Genomic DNA, 24,922 nt, shown 5'->3' on the forward strand with positions numbered 1-24,922 from the left:
ACTTGGGGAAAACATAATAATTAAATTTCACACTAATCACACACCCAGGACACAGACACAGAGCAGGGCTTGCACATGTTACCCCACCCCTCCCTTCCTCCAGGGCCCCCTCCTTCCCCCCAGCAGCACAGGGGGATGGGGCTGGGGTTTAGAGTCAGTTCACAGGCTGGTGGTTCCTGCTGCTCCTTCCTCCTCAGGAAGAAGGATTCCTCACAGTCCTGTCCTGCTTCCCCACATGGTCCCTCCCATGGCAGAGCTTCCTCCACCAACCTCTCCTCCATGAGTCCTTCCCACCAGCCCCGGAGCTGCTCCAGCCTGGGCTTCCCACAGAGTCACGGCTGCTTTGGGAACAAACTCCCCTGGCCCGGGGGCTTCCAAAGCTGCACAGTCAGAGCCCTCAGGCAGCAAATCCTCTGGCCAAAATCCAAGTCCAGTGGCCAAGTTAACCCCTCCAAATCAAACCAGAACAGGCATACACCATCATTTCCTGAGTGTCTCAGAGGGCTGGAGTTAGCAGTGCTGGATCAGTTCCTTTTCACTAAGGATCTCAGTAGCATTTTGGGGGACTTGGGACACTGGATGTCAGACCCGTGAGCTCCAGTCCCAGTCTTGCCAATGACAGAGCATGCAAATGCAAGCAGATACAATGAAGAGCTGAAAATACATCCCAGCAAAGGAGCTGTGCATGCACACATACATTTTGCAGGCTTGCTCATCACCACTTTGCAGCTATTTCAGGAGGTTTATTTGTCCTAACTTTTAGCAACAGGTAGCTACTACTTTAGAATGTGGATGCCTGTAATGCTGAGGACAGTAGCCAGTTGGTTCAGTGCTGAGTATACATTACTGATGAGAAAGACACCTTAGGACAAAACATCTGGATCAGCCTTCCCATTAAAGCACTGCGAGATTTTTTAAGATCCATGCAGAGCAGATGAAATCAAAATCTCCTTCAAAGCAGCAACTGAAAGTGCCGTGTAGCTGTGTTTTCCTGTCCTGGTGGGATGAAAAGCCCAGCAGATTCTGTTGAGGAGTTCAATCCAGTGGAAGTGTGAGTCCCCCTGACACCTGGCTCAGGCTTCACTGATCCTGCTGTGGGAACAGTCCTCGTGCCAATTCATTGAGCAGAAGCGACTTGGCTTTTTTGTGGTGTGTATGATTAGATCAGGTCTATCTCAAATAAATCCTACAGGCCCACACTGTTATCTCCTTCAACCCACTTTTTAGGTTAAAACTTCCACCAGGCAAGCCAACATGTGCTGAACTGAACAATAGGTAGTTTGCCAGAAAAAAAATGCACAAGATTTGGCATTTAAGTGAGAGATAGCTTCCTTTGTAGGACTGGGAAAGGAGGAGGTATTGTGGTAAGCATCATTACTAGCAAGTAATTTTTCACTTTCTGATGCAGCTCTGCAGTGAGTTTGTTATCTGCCTGCATGAAAGATCTTTTCAAGATGTTGCTAGTCCCCAAGGAAGCAAGAGACAAACAGAGTCTTCCCAATAATAATAAAAGGGGGATGTCAGGGGGGAGAAGATGTCTCTCTTGTTCCTCTAACACTTGACAAAGCACTTTCCTCCCCCTTCCCAGCACTACCTTCCTAAGCAGTTTGGAAGGGAAATGAATTTGCTTGCAGATATTTTTGTTCTCTAGCTAGAGAAACAAATGCGTTCACTGAATATAGCTCTGCCAAGAAAATAAGTACATGGGCAGGACTTTGAATGGAGTCACTGATGGGAATGAAGGAGAGGAACAGTTTGCTGTCTGAATTGCTCATCAGGAAGAAATGAAGGTGAAGAAAGGGAGGGAGGAAATAGAGTTGTTTGAGTAAAGATACAGCATGCAAAATCCAAGTGGTACAAACAGTAAACGCTGAGAAGAAGCTGGATGAGTCTGAGTCATGCAATATATTTTTTTCCTCCTGAGGCTGTATAAAAAACCAGACACTCCAACAACCCACCTCTGAAATCTTTCAAGTAATTGCTATAGAAAAAATGACCCCAGGGCAAGGTCATGTCTTTTTTTGGCATGAGGGCTGGTGTGGAAGAGCATGTGACACTATTTTCATGAGGGTAACAGGTATCCAGCCACCAACAACTATTCTTCAGCAACAAAGGGTTCTGTTCTCCACTCTTGCCCAAGTGGGTTGCAATCTCAATGGGTTCAAGCAGCACCTCAGAGGTTTTATGGCATGTCATGGTGAAGGGAATTACTGGCTGCTTCCTAACTCACTGCACAGGACTTTGAAAAATCCTGCTCTTCCCATACCAGCTTTCCTAACACAGTGAAATTTTTAAAATACTCCCTGCTAGTGACCATCTGAATTCCCTATAATTCCTAACACTTACTTAAAATTACTAGAAAAAAAATCACTAACCAGTTTTCAGTCAGTATTTTTTAGAAGCAGAAGGTATGTCTGCATTTTTCAGAAAACATGCAAGCATAGAATCTGTTAATTATTATTTTATATTTTTTAAAAAATCCTATTCTGGAATCCTATTCATAGCCTTATCTAGACTTGGAAATGTACCAATGTAATTGTTCCTGGGAAATTATTTGTAAATATTCATTTCAAAGCAATTCTCTACTTGGAATCAGAATGATCAGACAGATACTTGTTCCAACAGAAACAATGCTGAAATAATTATTTCATAACAGTCCTATCAGTAAATTTCCAATTGGAGAGGAGCTTGTGTACACAGGAAGGAAGCAAACCCTATTGTCTCCCTTCTTCCTTACAGCCCTTGTTTTACAGCCGAATGAGCAGTAATGAGGCTGTACATCTATGTCTTCTTCTTAGAATCCAAAAGGCCTTACAAAGTCTGTTGGATGAATTTCAACACCCTGTTCAAGTCCAAGGAGGAAATAAGCTCTTCCAGAAATTCAACAATCTTCCTTTTTCTTCTTTGAGTCTGGCTGTAGCTCAAAGGAACCTTATGGACCATCTGTCCCTCCTATCCTCTCAACCCCCACATGCCACCATCGATAAGACATCAATCTGTGAAGCAGCTCTGGGAGAGATTTTTTTTAGTAATTTCTCCAGGAAAGCATCTGAGTGATTCCTCTGCAGAATTTATCTCCTTTCTGCATCTACTGGGGAAAAGGGGTATTGACCTCTCCCCATATCTACCATGGTCTGGACATTCTTCTCTTGAAGGACAAAAATGTATTTGCAAGAACTTCAGACAAAGCCAAGAATGAATTAGCCAAATCCAATTCGGGGAGGACAGTGATTAACAAGGTATGGCTTATGAGAGCGTTTAAGTTTGGAAAATATTTCTTACAGTGAGGTACTCCAGAAGAAAAGACCTAGAAGAAGGTTGAGGACTCACTTCATCACTGCCTATGGAGACATGAATTCACTGACGTATTGTTTAGGGGCAATAATAAATGCTAGGATCTAGGGTATCTTTGGGAACACTTCCTGAATATCTTCTACGACCTTTTACACTCATGTGGGACCAACCATATTCTTATGCTGAGAATGCAGACCTCCAGTGCCACTGACTGAGGTAAAAACCATTGTGGGGCTGCAGAGTCCAAACTGTGGCTCTTCCTAGAAGTTTTCAAATAAAGCTTCTGTTCTGAGATGGTGAAACATCTCTCTAGGAAAAAGCACTAACCCCTTCTCAAATATACCTTTGGAAACTGATGCTTTCCATAGTTTTTCAGACTACAGAATCACATTCTGCTTGGAAAAGACCTTTAAGAACATTGAGTCCAACCATTAACTGAACTCTACCAAGTCCAACGTTAAACCATGTCCCTCAACATTACAAGAGAGAAGTTAGAACTTCTACATCACAGCTGCTTTCACTCAGTTGTCCTGTTCATTTTTTTTTTGCCTTCCAGCAAAACAACCAGTACTGAGTTGAAAGACACCAAGAGCATGGCACAGAGATGCTGCTGGGAGGCTGCTTACTCTGACTCCATGATTCTTCACAGAGCCAAGACCTCTGGGCTGTCACCCTGCTGCACCCAATAGCTTTCCACTCCCACACAGCTATAGATCATTGCACTTACCTGCATTGTTCTGTGACTGTTCAGGCCCTTTCTTTACAGCTTTTTATTTGTCTTCTTTTACTACACTGTCCTGTTTTAATGCCCACACACTTTACTAGCCTTGAGTTTAAGTTTTCCACTAGACGACCACTAAAATGTTGAAAAGCATCATATTGAGTTGCAGTATTTGCAGCTCCAATACCTATCCTTTCAGCCCCACAAACTCTCCAACAACTAATGTAGCAATATTTTTTTTTCTTTTTTTGTTTGTTTGGTTGGTTTTTTGATTGTTTGTTTGTTTGTTTTTGTTTGTGGGTTGTTTGTTTTGTTTTTTGTTTGGTTGGTTTTTTTTCCAAATAACCACTTGGTTCATTCATTTAAAATAAAAGGGTAGGACTGTCCACTTATGTTTCATTCTGCTTCAATTCAAACAAATCCCAAGGTCTACCAGGAACAGGAAGAAGGTGAATAATCAAAAATTCATATGGGACTCAGCCCATTTGCTATCAGCTCACATGAAAGAAGATACCCCTCCACAAATACCCATGACCCCCTTCAGAGAGTTATGAAAATATCCTGTTCAGCCTTAATAGCAGTCATGGAGTCTTTGTGAGGTGGTCTCTGCTTTCTGCTTTCTCCATTCACAGCTCCAACAGAGGAAAAATGACAAAAGCAAGCAAATTTGTTATTATTTGAGAGCAGACATACCACTGGGAACTGTACCATGCAAGGACTCTCCTCAGGGGGGACCACATTTGATGGCCAGTCAACAGCCAAGAATTTTCAGGTGGGGCTGAGAGACACTGAGACTTGGGGGGGGAAAAGAGAGCACATTTCCCCTGCTGCTGCATATCACACAGATCTGGTTTGGGCATGGAATTTAACAAGTATGTACATCTATATTCTGTTTGCATAAATGTCTATGACAGCCTTTATCTAGGTGCCTGAGCTGATGCCACACAGAACTCAAATGTTTGCAAACATGTAGGTAACCCTCTCCTTATCAACCAAACATATAACACACTTAAAGACAGAAGACTGACTTGCCTGAAAAAAATTGTTGTTGGTTTGGGTTTTTTTGGTTGGTTGTTTTTTTTTGTGTGTGTGTTTTGTTTGTTTGTTTGTTTTTAACTCCATCAGGTGTTACTCCTCTAAGCCCTTTCCCCATTCTTTAGTTTGCAGACTGATCCCATGCCAAGTTTCCTACTCTTCTGACACCAGAGTGTGTGCAATGCCCAAGGTCATCACCTTCCCTTTCCTGAGAAGTGGCCCAAGTTTAACACTCCTTCAGACTTCTACAAACACAGCACCGTTTCATTGCAGTCCCCCAGTGTATGAGGGTTCAAATCATCACTCTGGGAAACAGGCCTCTTTAAGGAAAGCTGAAGAATGTATCCGGCAAATTGCACATGTGCTACATTTACCTGCCATCTCTCCCAGAGGGAACAGGTATTAAATGCCAAGGAGGAGTCGAACCAGCTACAAGAAAAGTTTGCTTTGTTGAGCATTAATAAAACTAATGGGGTATGTTTATGTACCACCTTTCATTCCAAATGATCAAGTGCCTTGCTAGCCTTAATCATTTCACCCATCACTGAATTGCAGACACCTCTGGGGTGGAACATTAACAGCTGCTCGGTAGAGCACAGCAGCAAAACAGAGCAATTTAATGGAGGAGAAACACCCTGTCCAATTGCAGGTGCAAAGGGAATTTTGTTAAGTGGAATGTAATTATCCAAAGAGATGGTATCTAGGAGAGAGGGAGATGTATGCTAATATTGGGCTATGGCTGCTTTTCCAGCCTCCACATTACTGGGGAATCAGCATTGTAGCCTGGCTCTGGGCTTGCAGTTGATTATCAATTTAATTTCTAAAGGCTCCCAAAAGAAAAAAGCACCCTGGAGTGGGGTTTTTTTTGTGAATTTCTACATTCCCACTCTTCCAGCCAAGGTTTTCCATTTGATTATGTCAAACACCTAAAATAAACAAGAACCAAAAGAAGAATATGGCTGAAGATAGAGGTTCAGTACCTCCATGTTCCTTATGAGGAGAATGAGGCTCTTTTGGCTCTAGAATCTGCACATTATACAAGAAGGAAAAATTATTGTCCTTAAACTATTCGTGGCAGGGTGGCTTGATTTAAATTGTAATCATGGTTTAAACCAGCAAACAGAGAATCTTGATTTAAATAATCAGTTTTAATCTTGTTTTGCATGTGTGCTTTTCAGTTATTTTCTTTTAAAACTAGTTGATTCTTACTGATTGGTATAATTTGCTGCTTCTTTATGCTAAATCAAAGAATATCCTATATCTATACATATTTATTTCAGCAATTATATAGTTTAGCATGCATTTATTCAGATTCCTACTTTTTTTCTTTTTTTTATGAAGAGAAAATGGTGAACAACAGATTTCTTATTCAGTAGATGATTGCTGGGTTTTTATTTTTTTTCCCCTTTATTTGGAATTCACATCAAGCTGCATTTAAATGGAAACAGGAATTCAGTCATAATTTCACCCACCTCCTCCCAAAATGAGTGTAATAAAAGTACTCGAACCTGCTGGAGATACAAGAAGAAAATAAGTCTTGCACAGAAAATGAACTGGCATTAACAAAGGCAGCACTTACTGTGTCTAGGGAGCTGGAACAGAGGAGCATTTCCAAGAGAGTTCAGCAATGCTTCTTCCTCCCTGGCAATGCTGGCTTGAATAGCTCCCAGGTGTTTTAGCTGCCCTACCCTCAGTCACTGGCCTTTATTTGATCCAAACCGGGAAAGTCTTCTACTGGGTGGGATTTCTACCTGGGGCTGAACTGATCTCTCTCTGTAGAATAATAGCATTGTTTTGGTTGGGAAAGACCTGTAAGATCACCAAGTTCAACTGTTAACCCAGCACTGCCAATTTCACCACTAAACTACATTCCTAAGCACCACATCTACACATTTTGAAATACCTCCACCACTTTTAAATGACTCCACCACTTCCTTGGGCAGCCTGATCCAGTGCTTGACAATCCTTTCAGGGAAGAAGTCTCTCCAGACATCTAACCTAAACATGCTCTAGCACAACTTGAGACCATTTCATCTTGTCCTATTGCTTGTTACTTGGGAGAAGAGACCAACTGCACCTCACTCCAACCCCTTTTCAGGTAGCTGAAGAGAGCAAGGTCTCCCCTCAGCCTCCTTTCCTCCAGGCTGAACACCCCCAGTTCCCTCAGCTGTACCTCATAAGACTTGTGCTCCAGACCCTTCACCAGCTTCATTGCCCTTCCCTCCATCACTTTGATGTGGGATGACAGTGGTCCCACAGGAGGTGTGAAATCACAGCTCTCTGTGCTGACACCCTGTCCTTGAGGAAAGGCTTTAAATCACACCTTTTTTGGGGTAAATCAGAGTTGGACTGCATGAGCAGTTGCACCGGTATTGCGGAGGGGATAGAGAACCCCTGTGAGGGGATGGGAACCTGTACCTGGGTTGACAACCTCTTAAAGCAGTTGCCTCTCCAGCTGTAATGTATTCTGGAAGTCACTATAACAGATCTTGTCTCTAGTTTTATTCATGCAGATCTTCTCTCTCCTGTTTTTCAGCTGCTAGAGGATTTCTGACTACTCTACATGCTCTTTGAGCTGATCTACTTCAATGACTTGATTTGAAAAACATCTCCCTTTCCACCTGCAGAAGCAGCAGCTGCTGTCAGGAGCTGCTGTGGCACCTCCACCAACTGGCTCTAGGTGCTTGTCCAGAGACTGTAACCAATTCACCACTTTGACTTTCCTTAGAACTTTGGCTGCTAAGACATAGCAGCTTGAAAATGATCTAAACATTACTTGCATGTCTCTTAACACATTCTGAATTTAAGCCTTAGCTGAGCCTGCAATAATTTCCCATTTTGTTTAAACAGTTTATCTATTAAAAGAAAAAATGTCTATTTAACTTAAGTTGAAAAGAAATTTGACATTTCTATCTTCCCCACTACAAAGTGACCAAACCAGGGCAGAAATCAAAGAGTGTGTTTCTGAATGCAGCAGGAAGCTGTCATTTTGATGAAGTAGTTCGTTTCTGAGTTTGCCACCACTCAAGTTGCTTGTGGAAGCCCTGTAGCACTTTGGGGGGGTTCATTAAATACAGCAGTGAGAAGAAGGCTCTGCTGGCTGCCAGTGAGCACTGCTTGGCATGAAAAGCTCTTGCCTACAGAGAGAGTTGCAGTAGCAACAACAAAAAGCAGGGCTTTTTCACCCCCAAGATATTTGATGCATGTTTGAGGGGCTGCCTAAGCCAATAATTTAAACACTTCAGCACTGAAAATTCTCTTAATGTATTCCTGGATAGAACAGCAATATAGTTGCTTTATTTGCTGCTATCCATATGTTTGATTAGATAATATTTGTGCTCACAACTTAAAAGAGGGTGGAGAAAGAAAAGGAAAAACATCCTTATTTTTTAAAGGGAAACTAAGATAAAGAAAGAAAGAGAAATGAAGTGATGCAGCCAAGGTTAAGCACTGTCTGCAGCAGAGCCATGGATTAAATCTCCTGAGCTGCAGCCCAGTGCCCACCCAAAAGCAGCTCTTCTCTGAGTCCTGTAACATGTCTGCTCCCCAAATGTCTGTATAATTAAGCCACATATGGCAAAGACTTATTTTTGATCAGGTCACAACCAAGTGAAGTTAGTTCACTGTATAATATTATACAGGCATTATTATTTTCTCTTTATATACATGTTTCAAAATGCTCAGTGCTGGGATGAATAAAACAAACCCACAACCTGCATAAAAGCATATAGTTAAAGTTTTTAGGGGCAATTCAAAGAAACACTCAGAACTTTGCAAAATTAGGGCAGTGCTGCATTTTCAATCACTGCCCTGAATTAAATAAAATGGCATTTTTGCTAAAAGTTAATCAAAAGCCTCTGAGAAATAAAGCAATGAGATTTTAATGAATACATTCTCCCGGCAGAAACTGTGCTTTCCTTTATTTGGAGCTCAGTGCACACCTCTGGGCACGTGTAAAAGGAAAAATAACATTTTCTTCCCTCTTGCTTTGTTCTGCTTATGGGTGGAGATGCATCTTCACTGAAATAAAGCAAAGTCAGATACCTCAAGGGGCATTGGAGGAGACTGGACCAGATGTGGACTAACACTCTGTATGCTGGACCTAGAAAGAGATGCAGTGGTGCCAATAGGAATTCAGAAATACATTCATGAACATCTGGAAGTGCCAGGTTGGGCAGAAAGCCTGGTACAGCTTTGCCCTGTACAGGAAATAGTGCTGTATTTCTTTGAAAGGCTGGGATGGTGTATTGACATATCCTGCTCACTGCAGCTTGGTGTGACCCTACACATCCAGGATGAAGCAGAAAAAGGAGAAAAAGCAATGGGAAAACATGTTTTGGCTGCCTGGCCCATGCTTAACCAGCAGGTTTAACACTGCAGGGCAAGGGTCCTTTGGCCACAGGGGTAGATAGCAGACCATTTTGAATCCCAGCCATCACCCCTTCCTTCTTTAGGTCTATTGTCCCCTCTAATCTTTGCCTTTTCCCATGCTGCTTCTCTCTTATCTATCCCAAGAGGGCTGGATCATTTGTTTAGGAGAGAGCTCATGTCTGATCCTAAAAGCAAAATTCCACTCCAAATACTCATCCAGCTACAAGTCCATCACGACCCAAGCGCTGATGTCCAAGGTAGCTTTGATGGCCCTCAATGTCCTGACCATAACCTTCATCCCATGGCATTAACCATTCTCCATTGAGACCCAAATCCCACCCCAAACCCAGGCTGGAAGCAAAGTATTGCTATCAAAAGAACCAGAGGTCTTATGCCACTGAAACTGGCTGGATTGCTACTAGGGGGTTTCACAACAAAATTTATTTATGACACCCAGAAATAGTGTAAGAAATGCATGGATTTACTTCCAGAATACTTGCCATTTTGCCAGCAATATTACTAAATGCAATTTTTTTCCTTAAAACCAATCTCCATGACAAGGTAGTTTAAAGTAGCAAAGGAAAAGGAAAAAAATAACAGTGTCATTGAAAAGAACAGTAAATTCTGCCCTCTCCCCCAGTATCCAGGCTATTAGTGTGTTTCTAGAGCTTGGGCCTTTTTTTTCATACTTTATGGCTTCACCATCATCACAATCAGAATAATAATAATAAACTTATGCAGTAACCTATATTAAAGTGAAGTTCATGACAACAGAATAACATTGGGAAGGGTTTTAATGTCAGCATCCTTTCAGACACAGATTACAATAATGCAGAAAATACATTCTCCATGGGACATGCCATATAAGAATAAAAGTAATAATTTAAAAAAATATATAAGGAAAGACTTATTTTCCTCTAGAGGTAAACAGGCTAGTGATGAGGTAGATTAGCCCTAGAAATACATGGGGATTCCTTCACTGTGGAATAAAATCAAGATTCTGATAGCTACTGCAGCAACTGAATTATTAAACTCATTAATCCTCTGGACGTTCACTTCCTAAATTGGGAGCACAGGTGATGCTGGTTCCCTCTAAGGTCCCTAGGGTGAGCTAGGTGCTACCAAAGGTACAATCAGCTCTTGAGTGGGTTGAATCCTGTCTGAGAGCCAGTGGCATCCTCATTTGAAAGGCTTTTTTACACCCAGTGGACAGGGGTTGGTTGAATATGGAGAGAGGGTCTGTTGCCCTAAACCTTATCAATTAAGTGTCCCATCAAGGTAAAACATTCTCTGAGACTCTTGTAAAGAAGTGAGGTGGTGCTTCACCTTTTTACTGTGAAGAAATGTCTCAGGGCTAATATCTAAAAAGGACAAAAATGGTAAGAGGACAGAAAATAGGAGGAATCCATCAACAAGAATGTCAGTGGTTAGGAAGTGCGATCACAAGTAAGGAAGATGTAACAGCCTTCAAGGGAGCCATTTTTCAGTGGAGAATGTAGCATTTGGGATGGCCATGTAGCTAAAGTCTCCTTTTTAGGACTAATATTCTTCATAGAAATATTAGTACCTTTATGGTTGGAGAGCCTGAAGGCACTTTCCTTCCCATGACCTTCACATTTCAAGTGATTATCAAGTCTCTGAGTATCTCTATAAAGTGGCTTCAATAGATTGCAATACCCAAGTAATCCCCACATACTGTTAAAATGGGGAACTGTTTGGAAATCTCACTGGGAAAGGAGCAATTTAAGAGGTATAAGGAGTTGAAATAGGTAAGGGGATTAATGAAAATACCCTTCTGGATCTCCTATTCATTTTTGTAGTTCTTCATGAACTCTGGTATTGATGATGGATCTTCAGTGGTAAGGGTTCTGGCTAATTTTTATTTCAGGCTGAAACATCTTGTTAATATTAAGGTTACAACTGATAGCAGGCAAGTGAAAGATGACAGCCAGCAGATGTCTGATCTTGACTGGGTAATTCTAATTTATTCTTGTCTTCCCCTGCTTAAAAGGCATAAGGGAAGCTTAATAAAGTATAGCTCATAGCAAATTCCTTTTTTTTTTTTTTTTTTTTAAATTTATTGTGAAGAATTATTAAATCGAAGGCCAGATTAGACTGGGCTTTAAGCAACCTGGTATAGTGGAAGGTGTCCCTGCCCATGCCATGGGGGTTGGAACTAGATGATCTTTAAGTTCCCTTCCAACCCAAACCATTCTGTGATTATTCTTTTAAAATCTCCTTTCTGAATTCTTCAGAGTCTGAGTATCACGTTTTTGCCTGCATGTTTTGCAGAAGAAGCATGTCTGAAGAACACACTCATTCACTGGCATACTTTATAATGCACTAGTTAATTCAAAGGAGAAAAAAAAAAAAAGAAGAAAAAAAAGATTATGTTGCTGCAACCACAGTAACAATATTAACAATAGAGTGTATGAAGCCTGAAAGGAAATTGCTCAGCAAAACATGGTAATAAAAAGAAAAGTCACCATGGATTATCAACTGGGGTATTATCAAATCATTTGTAATGCTAAGATTACACAGCAATTCTGGCAGTGCTAATTGCACTAATATATTAAATTGTATATTGGGCCAGTGATTTGGGTCAACATGATTTGGAAAACAGGAAGGTGAATGTAGAGAAGACTGAGTAAAAATCCTTCCTCTGCAGTGGGTCAGAGCTGTTAAGGAGAGCCTCGCAAGGCCTCTGAAAGGAAACACAGACTACATTAAGAGAAGAGCTCTGGACAACCAAAGAGAACCAGGAAAACACACAGAAATAATTACCATTTGCCTATAGCTCCCCAAGCTATTGTAAAACAGTTCTGGAGAAAAAATATTTGGAAAAAGTTTATGAAATTCTGGAGCATGTGACTTCATCATCTGGAGAGCTTTCTGATTTAATAAGAAGGCAGAATGAGAAACCTAGCAGCAAACAGCACGTGTGGTTAACCAAGACTACTGGGATTTACACCATGGTGGTGTGCAAAACTAGCTAGTTACCAGCATACACCTAGGACCTGATCTAACACTGCTGATGGCAACAGGAGTATTCAAAGGCTTCAGTGAGCTCTGTATCAGGCACCACTGAATTAGTGAAAGCATTAGTTAGACTTCTTAACTACCCAAGAGAAACAAAATTTCATAATTTCTTTGGTGTTCCTCGTTTGAAAGACTTGTCTTTAATTATTTCATGCTGTAATGTACCCCTGTGTTTCTAAATATCTTCTTATAACATTCAATTCTATAGAGCCCTAATTTCCTATGCAGTTTCTTAACACTCCTTCAAGCAGCAGTAACAGCTTAAGCAGTGTGGAAGCAGAAAATGTGGCAGTCGCTACAAGAAATGCTCTTTAAATTATGTGTTATGTCAATTAAAATGGCTAAGAGTTGGGTCTCTGATGGTAGAGAAGGCAGAGTTACCATGTGAGTTTTCCAGCTCCTGATTGCCAGTACCTTTCAGTTTTATAAAAAGCCTGTGAGAATTTTCCAGAAAGGTAAATTCTTTGATGGGAAAGCAAACGTTAATCACAGTATGTCTGTTACTTTTCTGGTCAAGTTGGTAAGGTTTGGAAAGCAGGTTTGGCTATTGGGCTGGTTGGTTGCTCGACAGTTTTAAAACTCATTTAAATGCATCCCAGAACAGTAGTGACTAAAAAATAAATTATTCCTCTCTGTAGGATGTGGGTCCAGCAATGTAAAATGAATTGTTATTCTTAATCTTGTCACCAGTGAGTAAAAGACTGTATTGCTATAGTCACCATACAACTTTTGGCACTGACTGGTGATTTCAGAGGTGAAGCCAAAAACAAGTGAACCTTGAGATTAAACTGCTCCTCCTAAATAGAGGTGATCAACAGATAGGTGGTGGAAGTGTTGAGGCTGGTCATACATACACCCACTTCACTGTTATATGAGAGACTTGAGTCCAGCAGTGCTTCTGACCCCTCGTGCAGACATGAAATGCATGCAGAAATGTTGGCAGGGTGACATGTTTCCTACCTAATTTTGAATTCTGAAGATGGAAAGAAGCAGCACAGCACAATTTGACAGCAATAGTCCTGCAGGCTGAATTTTGGCTTCCAGGGTGGTTAGATCTGGAATTTTAGTTTGTGTCTACTAATCTCTCAGTCTGCTAGATAAGAAAATGCCACACTTCAGCAACACTTCTGCTGCAGGAATTTCTTTACACCATATATCACAATTGAGCATCTCCAGCTGAGTTGAACTGTCTCAAGACATCTGATGTTCCTCATCCTGCCTGTGAAATCCGTCTGGCCTCTTGATACTGCCCACATTCTTCCCAGGAGGAGATGAGGTCAGAGAGAAACATCAGCTCCCCTCTACACATGTAGGCAGCATTAATCACCACTGACTTGCCCTGCTAACTGATGCCCCTCTCTCCCTCTCCTTCTCATATTTAACCAACTATGTGCCTTGTTGGCTATTAACACTAAACCCAGATTAGAACTGAAGTGAATCCTTAGCTTGCCACAGCTTCTTTGGAATAGCTGAAAGTTAAACTTTTTTTTTTTTTTTTTTTTTCTTTCAGAAAAGGACTGTGACTTCTCTTTCATGAAGGCAAATTTTAAAAATGCTGTTGGTCCAAGTCTAAAGTAGTCTTGCAGTGATTGCACTTAATAAACTGGGAAGATCATTATCACGTTGAAGGCAGAGAAAAAGTGTTTGGTTTTGGTTGGGTTTTTTTGGTTGTTTGTTTAGGTTGGTTGGTTTTTTTTGGTTCGTTGGAGGGCTTTTGGTTGGGCAGTTGGTTTTATTTATGGGAAGGGATTCTGTATGGGAATATCTACATTTTCTGCCCATCTCTCATGTTCACATCTATCCAAGGGCTACCAGCATGATTCATAATGGTTTGGGTGGATCTGGGGTCTGGGGTAAGATCCCCCTTATAGACCCAAAGGAAATATTCAATGCCCGTTTCATGGGTGCTTACACACAAAACACTGTCCATTTCCACATGCTAGGAGTGCCCTGGGCAGTACAGAAACCTGAGGTTCTCAAAACCCAGTTTGAACAGTCCTGCACAGCCCTGAAGTAAAGGAAAGCTCAGCAATGACATAACCTTTTAAAACGAGAGAAAGAGTGAGGCTCAAGAGGCCAGCAGGTACAGCACTCTGACTGAGGCAGCATCTGATCTGGACCATTCTCAGTAACTATTTGTCTAGTTTACACTTAAAAACTTGTAGCAGCAGAGTTCCTCAGACTGCTCTGACTATGTCTTCTAGTGCCTAACTGCCTACAGACCATTTAAAGGGAGTGGAGGATCTAGGTGGCTTTGCTCTGCTAATAGAAGAGATGGGTAAAGGGAAATCTACCTTCTGTCTCTTAACCACTTTAGGTGTGGGGATTTATAGAAGATGGAGGCAGACTGTTGCTGGAGATGCTCGGTGAGTGAACAGGAGACAATGGGCACCAGTAGTGGTGGTGGAAGTTTTGTCTGGGTTGTAGGAGAAGCTGTTCACAATGAGCGTGATCAGCACCAGAATCAGGGCACAGAAGTTGTGACCTCACCATCCTGGGAGATACTCAAAGTAAAACTTAGCAACCTGATCTGACCTCGAAGTTAGCCCTGCTTTAAGCAGGGGAGACTGGACCTTCAACATGAATTATCCTGTGCTATTGTATTTTTATGATAACGTCTTTATGATTAGAAGTATTTTGCTTTTAGTATGTGACTGAATTGCAATAAAATAAGTCAGTTTCTGGAAGACTATTACCTTGTTCTCCTTCATTGTGCTCTTCTCTATACTAAACAATTGCTGGCTCTGTATAAAGCCTGTTCAGGGTTACTTAAGGTAATGCCAGTTAGCTCCAGGCTCAGATCCAAATGACCACTTCAGGAACTTGTTTTGCCTGAAGTCTTGCTGAGAAACAGTGGGAGCTACTATAGGAAAGAGCTTCCCCTAACTTCATTGCTAGACTTCCAGCAACCAAGCTCCTCCCTGAGCATGAGTCTGAACTGTTAATGGGAGTAAACAATTTCAGCTTAGCCTGGATGGTCATGCTGCAGGAGAAACCCTTGAGGTATATGAAGTGGCTGATAAATTAGCAGCCCAGAGTGATTACATTATCCCTGGATGAGGTGCAGTAACTTGTGTTGTCCCCTCTGTCCCCTTACTCTGCAAGGTGACCGTCCAGGTTGAGCAAAGAGCACTGCCCATTGGAGGAGAAGTCATCAGGCCTATCTGGAAGTGCAGGATCTGAGCTCAGGGCAATGCCAGTTATAACTCAGTCTTCAGTGAAAACAAACTCTTAAGCTAGTAAAAGTATTCAACCTCCTGGAAAGCCTGGGAACAGTTTAGGTAAAGCAACGCCTGGCTTTTCATGCCAGGTGCCTGTGCAAATGATTTATGGACTGTAATATGCCATGGAAACAGAGCACTTCATAGGTTTCCTTAAAGACAGAGGGGTGGATTGTGGCTGCACTTACTGAGCAGAGCATCTGTTCCTTCAAGGCATCACCACTCCTGAAATAAAAGCAAACCTGCTTTTCAAGGCAGCCAGACCTCATTTTCTAAGAATACAATAAATGTCTTGGTAGAATCATGCTTCAACAGCTTTGGATTTACAAACATCAGAAGTAAATTCTGATTATATTTTTTTTTATAAATAATGAACAGCATAAAAATTGCTGATGTTAACCTTCATTGGAAAAGTTGGTTTAATGGGGCCCATAAAATCTCCTATTGATGGCAGGTTCATAAAGCTCCATATTGACTTCAGCTAAAGGCTATAACTTCTATCAATACTGTCAACTATTAATATTGACTAATAAAGGTATCCTGTAAACTGAGTCATAGCATTATGTTACTTTATGCTGCCATTAGCAAGATTTCATGTCTTCTTGAAAATATTTCTCCTATAAATCTGGGATTTCTTAAATAGCTAGTAGTGGAGGGCCCAGAGTAACACAGCTTATGTTCAGAAGGAGGAAACAGAGGGCAACCTTTGCATATGCTAGACAAAGCTCCTGAGAGGATCTCCAGCTTCATTTGCTCCCACAGCTTGTGAGGGGGTTGGGTGCAAAAAGTTTGTCACACCACTATCTGTGCCAAGCAATTACAAAAGGAAAATGTCCCAGTTTTCTCTATATATAAGACTCTTCTGTAGACCCTCTTCTTTTGCAACCTTTGTTTATGTATTTGATACCACCAATGCAATTACAAACCCTATATTGAAATGAAATGTCTTTCTCTCAGCTCTGGACCAGATTTTCTGACCTGAACCTGGCTCATGTCTCTGACATCTTCCCAGGGAAGTACCAGCTGAAGCCCTCAAAGCGCACAGTTTGGGTGGCAATATTTTCCCTCAAATTCCACCACCACTCTTTTGTCAATACAAACAACTACTTCCTGGACACCACTGCTCTAGCTTTTGTTTATCTTACACAGACCTTTTTTTTTTTTACATATGATACAGCATTTCTCATTCAAAACACTGAACATATAAGACTGAAAATGCCTAGGGCTCAAAAAAAGTCCTCCTACAGCACTCAAAAACCCTGTAGGTATGTTTTCTACGTCTCCATCTCCCCTTATCTAATTGCTATGAAATGATGGTTTAACAAATGGTTAGTGTATCATTAAATTCAAGGGAAGAGGAAATGGAGGTTGTCTTAGTCCTGGCATGAGTATTATTGCCACTGTTATTACTTTCAGTAAAGCCTTTCAAGGCATGTGCTGTTGCTAATGTGTTGTTGCTAATATGATTTCATTTGTAAGTGATATGTAGGTACAAAGTTGCATTTGCACATGCAGAGATAGCATTACGGAAGCCAGTGAAAAAGACTCCAGCAGCTAATGTCATTCTTCTCTCTTAAGACAACAAAACCAACAACAAAACAAACAAAACCCCCCAAAGACCAACGATAGCAAAGAAACCCAAAGAAAACCCCACTAAAATTCTGTACTTTGCTTTTTTTTTAATAGACATGGAAAGAAAAATGTATGGGATAAGATCACAGCTGCTCATACACCACCATGGAAAGCACGAGAGAGTTGGGATACAAGAAAATGGGATGGAAGTGCAATGTGTTTGCTTTGGGTTGTTTTCTAGTGATTTCTTGGGATTGTGCAAAACTCTAATTGACCCTGATGATGCCTCTGTTTTTTCATCAAAACACAAGACTTGGGAGGAAAACAATATAACCTGGCACTGCGTGTCTGCCAGTCCTAACAGATACCATTCTGTAAGATACTAAGGAGCTTAAAAAAATATTGTAAAGATCATTTTAAAAGATTCTTCTGTGCATCATCTAAACAGAAGGCTGTTTATCTGTGAACGTTGCCTAATACACCATTTTCTCTGAGCACAAACTTAATAAGCTTCTACTGTAATTTTGTTGGAGTTAAACATAACATCATGTGGGTGGTGTATGTGTCCCGTGTCATGGCTTCCCAAGGAAAAGTTATCATCATTTGTCACTATAATACTGTGGCAAAATGCATAAAGAGAACAAGTGATACAGTCATTTCACATCAGCTTTCTGCACTGAGCACAAGCTCCTGATGACTTGTACACAGTGGCTATATCAAGAAGCTGGATGTACCATAATTGAATTAAAGGTGCAAAGGCATATAGGGCTGTGTGAACTCTTGGGTCAAGCTGCAACGGTATCAAAATCCCCTCTCCTTCCTACACTGCTTGGCAGAACTGCTGACCAAAAGGTTCACAGACCTACAAAACACATGCAGGAGTCCCTGCAGCTGGGGACACAAACTTACAGAGATAAAAAATCTGTGACCTTCAGCTTCTATTTTGCACGAAGAAAAAGGCTTCTAAAAATATTTCACCATCGTTTCCCTTCAGAGAGCAGTCAGCCAATTTACATAAATGAAACGGCTCCTGTCAAGGAACCAGCAAGGAAAAGAAGGAAATTATCTGTCCCGAAAATCTGTAGCAAAGATAAGAGCAGCATTGGCCAGGGAAGGGGAGATTTAAATGCTTTTTTGTCTGAAAGGTCGCTACAAAAAGCAGAGAGAGTATTACAGCCACTTAATGATCTCTGTCGCTGTGATAAATAAGTAGGAGCTTCTCCAGCAGTTTATTAACAAACACTCTGTAGGACAGTACAAAAGGCCACAACATTGGGCTATTAGAAGAGTGTTTTCATTGAGGCTGATAAAAAAAAATATAAAAAAGCAAAACAAAACACAAAACCTCAGGAAGATTAAGATGGAGCAGTAAGAAGAGTCATTCCTGGCAGAGCCCAAGGCCAACATTGCATGCGCTGTCACCACTTACCGGTCTCAGTATTCTCGTGCTCCGTGTCCGTGAGGGTGAGGTTGGAGTTGGCCCGGCTTGACAAGCAGGAGCTACGTCCAGACTTGGTGCTGCGTCCCCAGAGCCTCATGGGGTGCTCAGGAGACATGACCACGTCTGCCTCCGTGTCGGCATCCGAGCCAGCGCTGATGGAGTAGCCACAGTGAGGCAGCCCAATATCAGTCCGGTACAAAGTCCCATGTGGGGGTGTCACATCTTCAAGACCCAGCTCTCGCAAAGAGAAGTTGGCTCCTGGGAGAAAACACAGCAGCCTGGTTACTCTTTAACAAGGAATGGTTTCATTCAGTACATGTTCCAGTGAAAGACTGGCACAGGTTGCTCAGAGAAGTTGTGGATGCCCCATCCCTGAAAGTGTTCAAGGTTGGATGGGGCTTTGAGGAATGTGGTTGAGTGGAAGGTGTTGCTGCCCATCCAGAAGGGTAGGAACTAGATGATCTTTCAGATCCCTACCAGCCAAAAGAATTCCATGAAGCCATTCTATGAAATCAATGGTAGAACCATTCATCCTCTGTCTTCATGGGCCTACAGCAGCTCCTGAGTCCTAACATCATACCAGAGAGTCCCCTCTTGTGTGGTCTTGCTTAGTGTGAGATCAAGTAACTCAAGGCCAAAAAGCAGCTGGATCTCTGTTTCTGGAACCCGACAGCAACTCAGGGTGCATTCAATGAAATCATCACATTTGAAAGACAGATGGAGATATGACAGAATTTTTTCAGGAGAGGCAAGAAGTAATCTTCTGGGGAAAAAAGCCAAATGAGGCATGCAATGATCAAAAGTCCTAACATACACCTGGCACCTCTACTACAATAGGAAATTGGAGTGAGTTGTGCTCATTGAAATCCCTGAAATTACATACTGAGGATTTAAATTTCCTTTGGCGATCTCACTTTCCCCTTGCTGACCACTCACACCTTGAGTCAATTTAGCTATTCATTCTGATAGAGTCACAGCAGAGGTTATTTGGCTGCAAATAATGCAATTGTTTAGCTGACTAAAAATGTAACCTGAAAAATGACTCCTGAGTTCATGCCTAGTTACCTGCGGAGCTTCAAAATGAGACTGAACTGATGTGAAGGAGGCTTCAAATATTAGCCCAGTTAGTTCACAAAGTTGCATGATAAAGCTGAGGAGAGCAATTAGTGACTCCATTTTAATACACATTTTTTTTAATTAACTCACGCTTTTCTTTTTCAGCCCTCAATGTCTTTAAAATATTTTGGCCACCCATGAATGCCTTTAGCTGCACTGTGCATTTGTCTGGCACAATGCACCTTGCTCCTGTTACCCAACACCTTGATCAGGTGGATTAAGAAACTTTAACTGTAACCAGCAGGAGGCATCAGGCCCTGGATGGTGGCCAAATACCAGCACCAGTGATCACATTCAGTCTAGCTGGCTTCTTCCTATTATTTCAATAAATAAATCCCCTGCAATAAAAAGGAGGATGGAGAGATGGAACCTGCCAAATCCATGCACAGGCCACAGACTCAGTTTTAGAGCAATGTTTGCAGCTCAGACATATTTCAGTGAGATAAATGTGCGTGGTCTCCAGAAAAGTTCAGGATTAAGCCTATCTTTCAACAGTGAAGTTCAGACCTACTTGTTGAAATCTGTTCATCAGTTCTGGACCTCAAGGTTGCATCCAAAACCGAGTTATTATTCTCTCCCTGCTCAAAACCACACAAGTATGTGGCTCTCCTCACATTTCCGTTCGTTGTTGTTAAATATAAAACAGTGCAAAACATGTGTCCAATAGAAACAGTCAGATTTGTACTTTTCCAGAGTCTGGTTTCACGCATGTGGAAACACCCTGACTTGTCCCAGAGCCCTGTGGTGTGGGGAAGGTCTCATACTATAACATATGTGTATCAGATGAGCAGCTGGGCCCCAGTTGATGCTCTTTTACTGCACTTTTCCATTCAGTGGGCTTTGCAGCTCATAGTGAGCAGAGAGAAGATGGTTGAAGGCAAGATGAATAATGGAATGGGACAACATTTCCATGTAAAGCTCAGAGAAGGAACTGTTTGACACCAGGGGAAATAACCATGGTTCATCCAGTTACAGAGTCACAGCTGACAACACTCAAACTATATAAAGCACTCATGAACTTCACACCTTTTTAACTGACTGAACAAAATTGAAGCTTTCACTTAGAATCGATAGATATGGTTGCTTGGATCCCAACCTTCCATCAAACCCTACAGCCTGGGAAACACAGAGCAGGCTTGTGGCAAATTACTCCATCTCATTTGATTGCAAAGTGGTCTGAGAGAGTGTCCTCTGCTACTCCAAGGCATGAGGTGGAAAATGAACTTGATCTACATTATAAATGCAAGAAAGCAGTATCTCCCCAGAGGCCTTGCTCTTGTCTTCCAGTTTTGCCTTCTGTGCAAGGCCAGGTTAGTCTTTAAAACACCCACCATGAAGAAATGGAAAACGTCATCTTTTGGCTTTGCTTATCTGATGGTGAGTTCCACCTTCCCCTGAAACAAGCCACAATCAACATCACCAGACACATCAATGTGCAGCATGACTGATGCTCTCCAGTAACAGCAGCTCATAAATTATGAAAAATGACTGCTACAATTAACTGAAAATCAAATTTATTTGCAATAAACAGCAGGAGATGCATCGATTTTCATATTCTATGCTCACTGTTGCCTTTTAAGCTGGAAGAACTCAAGTCAATAAAAGGAAGATAATAAATATCTGAGACTTTTAAATTCAAATCTGGTCTATTTTTTCCTGTGCTGACTTGCACGTTTGCTGGCAGTCTCACTCTAGCTAAAACCATTTAAATGCTGACTTGTTTATTTACTGAATTTATTTGGTCAATTTGAAATGTTTCTCTCCTCTGCCTTCCAAACCAATGCAGGAGAGAAATTCACTTTGCCTTGTTGATGTTGAGCAAGCTGATAAGGCTTGGTTTCAGTTGGCTTGAGGCCAAACAGCACCACAGAGTGAGGTCTATTCATGGCTTTCTGCCAGTAGAAAATGTGGGACAGGAAGGCTGGGGTTATGGTTAACACTCTTCAGGCCAGTTTTGGGACTCTCAGGATAAGGTGGAAGAAAATTATAAATTGAAGAATCTATGGTTGATATATCAGAAGCAGAACTGGTGCCCTGACATGGTTAATCTTAACTTCTCAATTAATTTCATCTGTTTAGACCAATTTCATCTGTTTTTTACCATTCCACAGTACCTTACAAATTTTTCCTAGGGAAGTATGAACTGGTTTATAGCAAATTTATACTCCCTGTCAATAAACTAGCTTTTCTTATTTATCTTTTGTGGGCTTCTTAGGAGAAGTCCATGGACCTGCATGGCCTCATAGACCCTCAGGTTGAAAACCACTGACCTGTACTAATTCACATCTATCCTGCATGGTGAATATATTGTATGAAGTGAGCAAACGGAATGACCTAAAAGGTTTCTTTTTTCTTTATAACTTTGTAGATTCCTTAGAGAGGATGAAGTACTTCAGAGTTGCTAAGAGGGAAACTCCTTTTATGATTGCCAAGTATTACTTACAACACCTCTTGGCCCTTTTGTTAACTATTGCCTGCTGCAGTTATCCTGAAATACAAACACCAAAGCCATGTGCACAAAGATAATTCTGCAAGTCAATTTGCTCGTGCATTCCTTAAAGATGAGTCTTGCACCCAAACCACAAGTGCATCCTGTTTGCAGGGTGAAATTAAGCAGCCCCCAGGTTAAACCAGTGGAGATGTATGCATTCCCTTTGGGGAATCAGCTTCTCCAAACTGCAGAGGGTGTGCTCAGAGTAGCCTGGGTCAGCTATTTTACTTTCTGGAAAGCTGCCTACTCTATTTGACGTTCTTTGCCATTTTATACTTTTCTTGATGGACTTCTAAAAATAATTTATGTGAAGCCTTTCTTGGTTTCTGAACTCAGACATCCATGTTTCTACAGAAAAATGATGATGAAATCTACCTCATGTTGGCAACAACAGCAGTGATAATGACTTCAGGCTAGCAATAAAAAAAAGAATATCTGGAGTTTCTGTTAGGACTGTGGAGCCCATGCTGACCCTTGAATCTCTACATCTTCACAGCTATGGTGACCAAGATTCACTATATAGACTCTTATAAATGCTAAAAGTGGTTCTTTACCACTCCTCTAATATCAGAGCATGTCCCCATCACAAAACTACAGCCTACAGGCCACGTGGTTCATCCCATCTGCAGGTCTGTTGCCTCCATTCTTACAGGCTTCTTGGGTTTTGCTGTACCCCAGATGGACATTGTGGACAGTGGCACTCTCTGCTTATTGTCTTCTGTCTTGGCATCCTTGTTGACTTAACTCATGACACAGCAGGCATATGACTTAGTGAAAAGGTCTCCTGAGCAGGCAGGGACTTTCCATGCCATGTCAGTACTGTGCAGCATGTGCACAGGTGGTCTGGTCTCATGGTGGGAAGTGGCAAAGGGTTGTTGGAGGCAGAAAGATTAAGACACAGAAAACGCCTCTGAGGAGGTGCTAAGGAACACAGGCTAGTGCTGTTCCACATTGGACATTGGTTTGCACGCATCCCACATCTGTGCAATACAATTAAGATGCTCCTTGCTGCTCTCTTCCCTATGTCTTGTGTTTGGCCTCAGAGTCCATCAGAGGTAGCATCCCACCCAGCCCCAGCTCCCGGCTGATTAACTCATGCTGCTTCCAGCAGCATCTGCTGAAATGTGCTCACCTGCTCGGCAGAATTCATCAGCCTCCTGGTGCACCATGTCTTTGACCCGATTGCTGTAGGTCAACCTAGAGTCTTGATCATAAGCCTTCAGGGTCTCACTGGAGCTGTAGGATTTCTGGGGTACCTTGCTGTCCTCACTCTCAGCTGAAGAGCTGGTGTAGCGGCGCTCAGTGTCACGGCGCCGAGTCAGAGATCGATAGGGTTTCCTTTCTTTCACATCCATGGCACCCTGGTCTGAGTATTCAACATTAAAATAATAATGTCCCTGTGGTGGTCAGATTGGAATAGCCTGAAAGAGAGAATAAAGAAATAGGATCTAGATTCATGTCTTTGGGCAGCTGAAGGCTAAATTGCCTTCCTCATGCATTCTTGCAAAGAACAAAAGAGATTGCTGAATGGACCACAGGAAAACCCTCTTAGAACAGTTACTGATGGAATGAAAGTCTCAGTGATGTGTGAGTCATTTAATAACTGCTTCACCTGACAGGACACATACATGGAGCAACCTGCATCTGTCTGAACTGGGCACACACCTGGGGACTTTAAACTAATTGGAAATGCCTGTGTTTTCTCTCCACAGGAAGTGATTCAGACACTTCCAGGAGGCAGGTATTCAGTATGTCAGTCACCTCATCTCTGGGACATCAAACCATGCTGAAACATCTTTGCTTGGGCAGCCAGAGGACTTTGGAAAAATGTTGTCCTACAGTTTTCTAAGTGTTTTGTTTGGGTTTTTTTTTTAGATCATGGGATTAGATGGGATGAACAAAAGAATAAAAGTGTATGAAGGCAAGTGGGAAGCAGGAGGGAGAAAAGAAGAATGAAGGGTTGCAATATGGATGGAAATTGGATGAAAATGTCCTCTTATGCAGAAGAAGTCTTTACTCAGCTGGAAATACATTAGAACTTAAGCAGAGTTGAGAAAGTGGAAATAAATGATAATGCTTTGCTTCATGTAACAGCATGGCCTGGGATTTATGCCCATGGGAAAACCTTTGTATGTTTGCAAACATATATATGTGCATACAGAGAAAACTGATATCAGAAATAAAACGTATTAAAAATGTTTTTAGTCAAAATAATAATAAATAATGATTAGTGAATTTTCACTTCAAGTTTATTAAAGGCAACAGAAAACAAACAATAAAATAATGGTTTGCTACAAAAGGGTAAAATAAGATTTGTATGCATCTGAAGTAGTATAAGAGGGAAAATTCTGATAAATCCACAAACTAAACATTTAAATCTGCAATTACAGAATGAGTTTCTCAGGAACTGAGTCCTCCTGACTGCTAAAGTATCAAAACAGTCTCTAAATGCCACACTACAATTTTGTTGTTTACTACTAGCATTTAAAATCAGAAAAGAAGATCACTCCTATCTCTTCTTGGTCTTTTTCATAGCAAATCTGTGTGGAAATGCCTTGGCAAGGACTGAAACGTATTCTGTTGACATTTCTCTCTTGAAAGGCTAAATCCTGAACATACTT

At 41.5% G+C, this 24,922-nt stretch overlaps 1 protein-coding gene across 1 annotated transcript in view; it reads right to left on the bottom strand.

Annotated features, from left to right (window-relative positions):
• Positions 1 to 23,724, bottom strand: part of TENM4 (teneurin transmembrane protein 4) — a 358,617-nt gene extending 334,893 nt beyond the window's left edge. Inside the window, exons 1-2 of the mRNA XM_010001914.1 lie at positions 23,434 to 23,724; positions 18,683 to 18,952 (exon numbers count right to left, since the gene is read on the bottom strand). Coding sequence (XP_010000216.1) covers positions 18,683 to 18,952; positions 23,434 to 23,656 — 493 coding nt within the window. The 5' untranslated portion in view covers positions 23,657 to 23,724. The remainder of the gene's footprint in view (positions 1 to 18,682; positions 18,953 to 23,433) is intronic.
• Between the last annotated feature and the right edge of the window lie 1,198 nt (positions 23,725 to 24,922).

This window comes from Chaetura pelagica, unplaced genomic scaffold (genome assembly GCF_000747805.2).
Source record: "Chaetura pelagica isolate M959 unplaced genomic scaffold, ChaPel_1.0 scaffold607, whole genome shotgun sequence".
Classification (NCBI taxonomy): Eukaryota; Metazoa; Chordata; class Aves; order Apodiformes; family Apodidae; genus Chaetura; species Chaetura pelagica.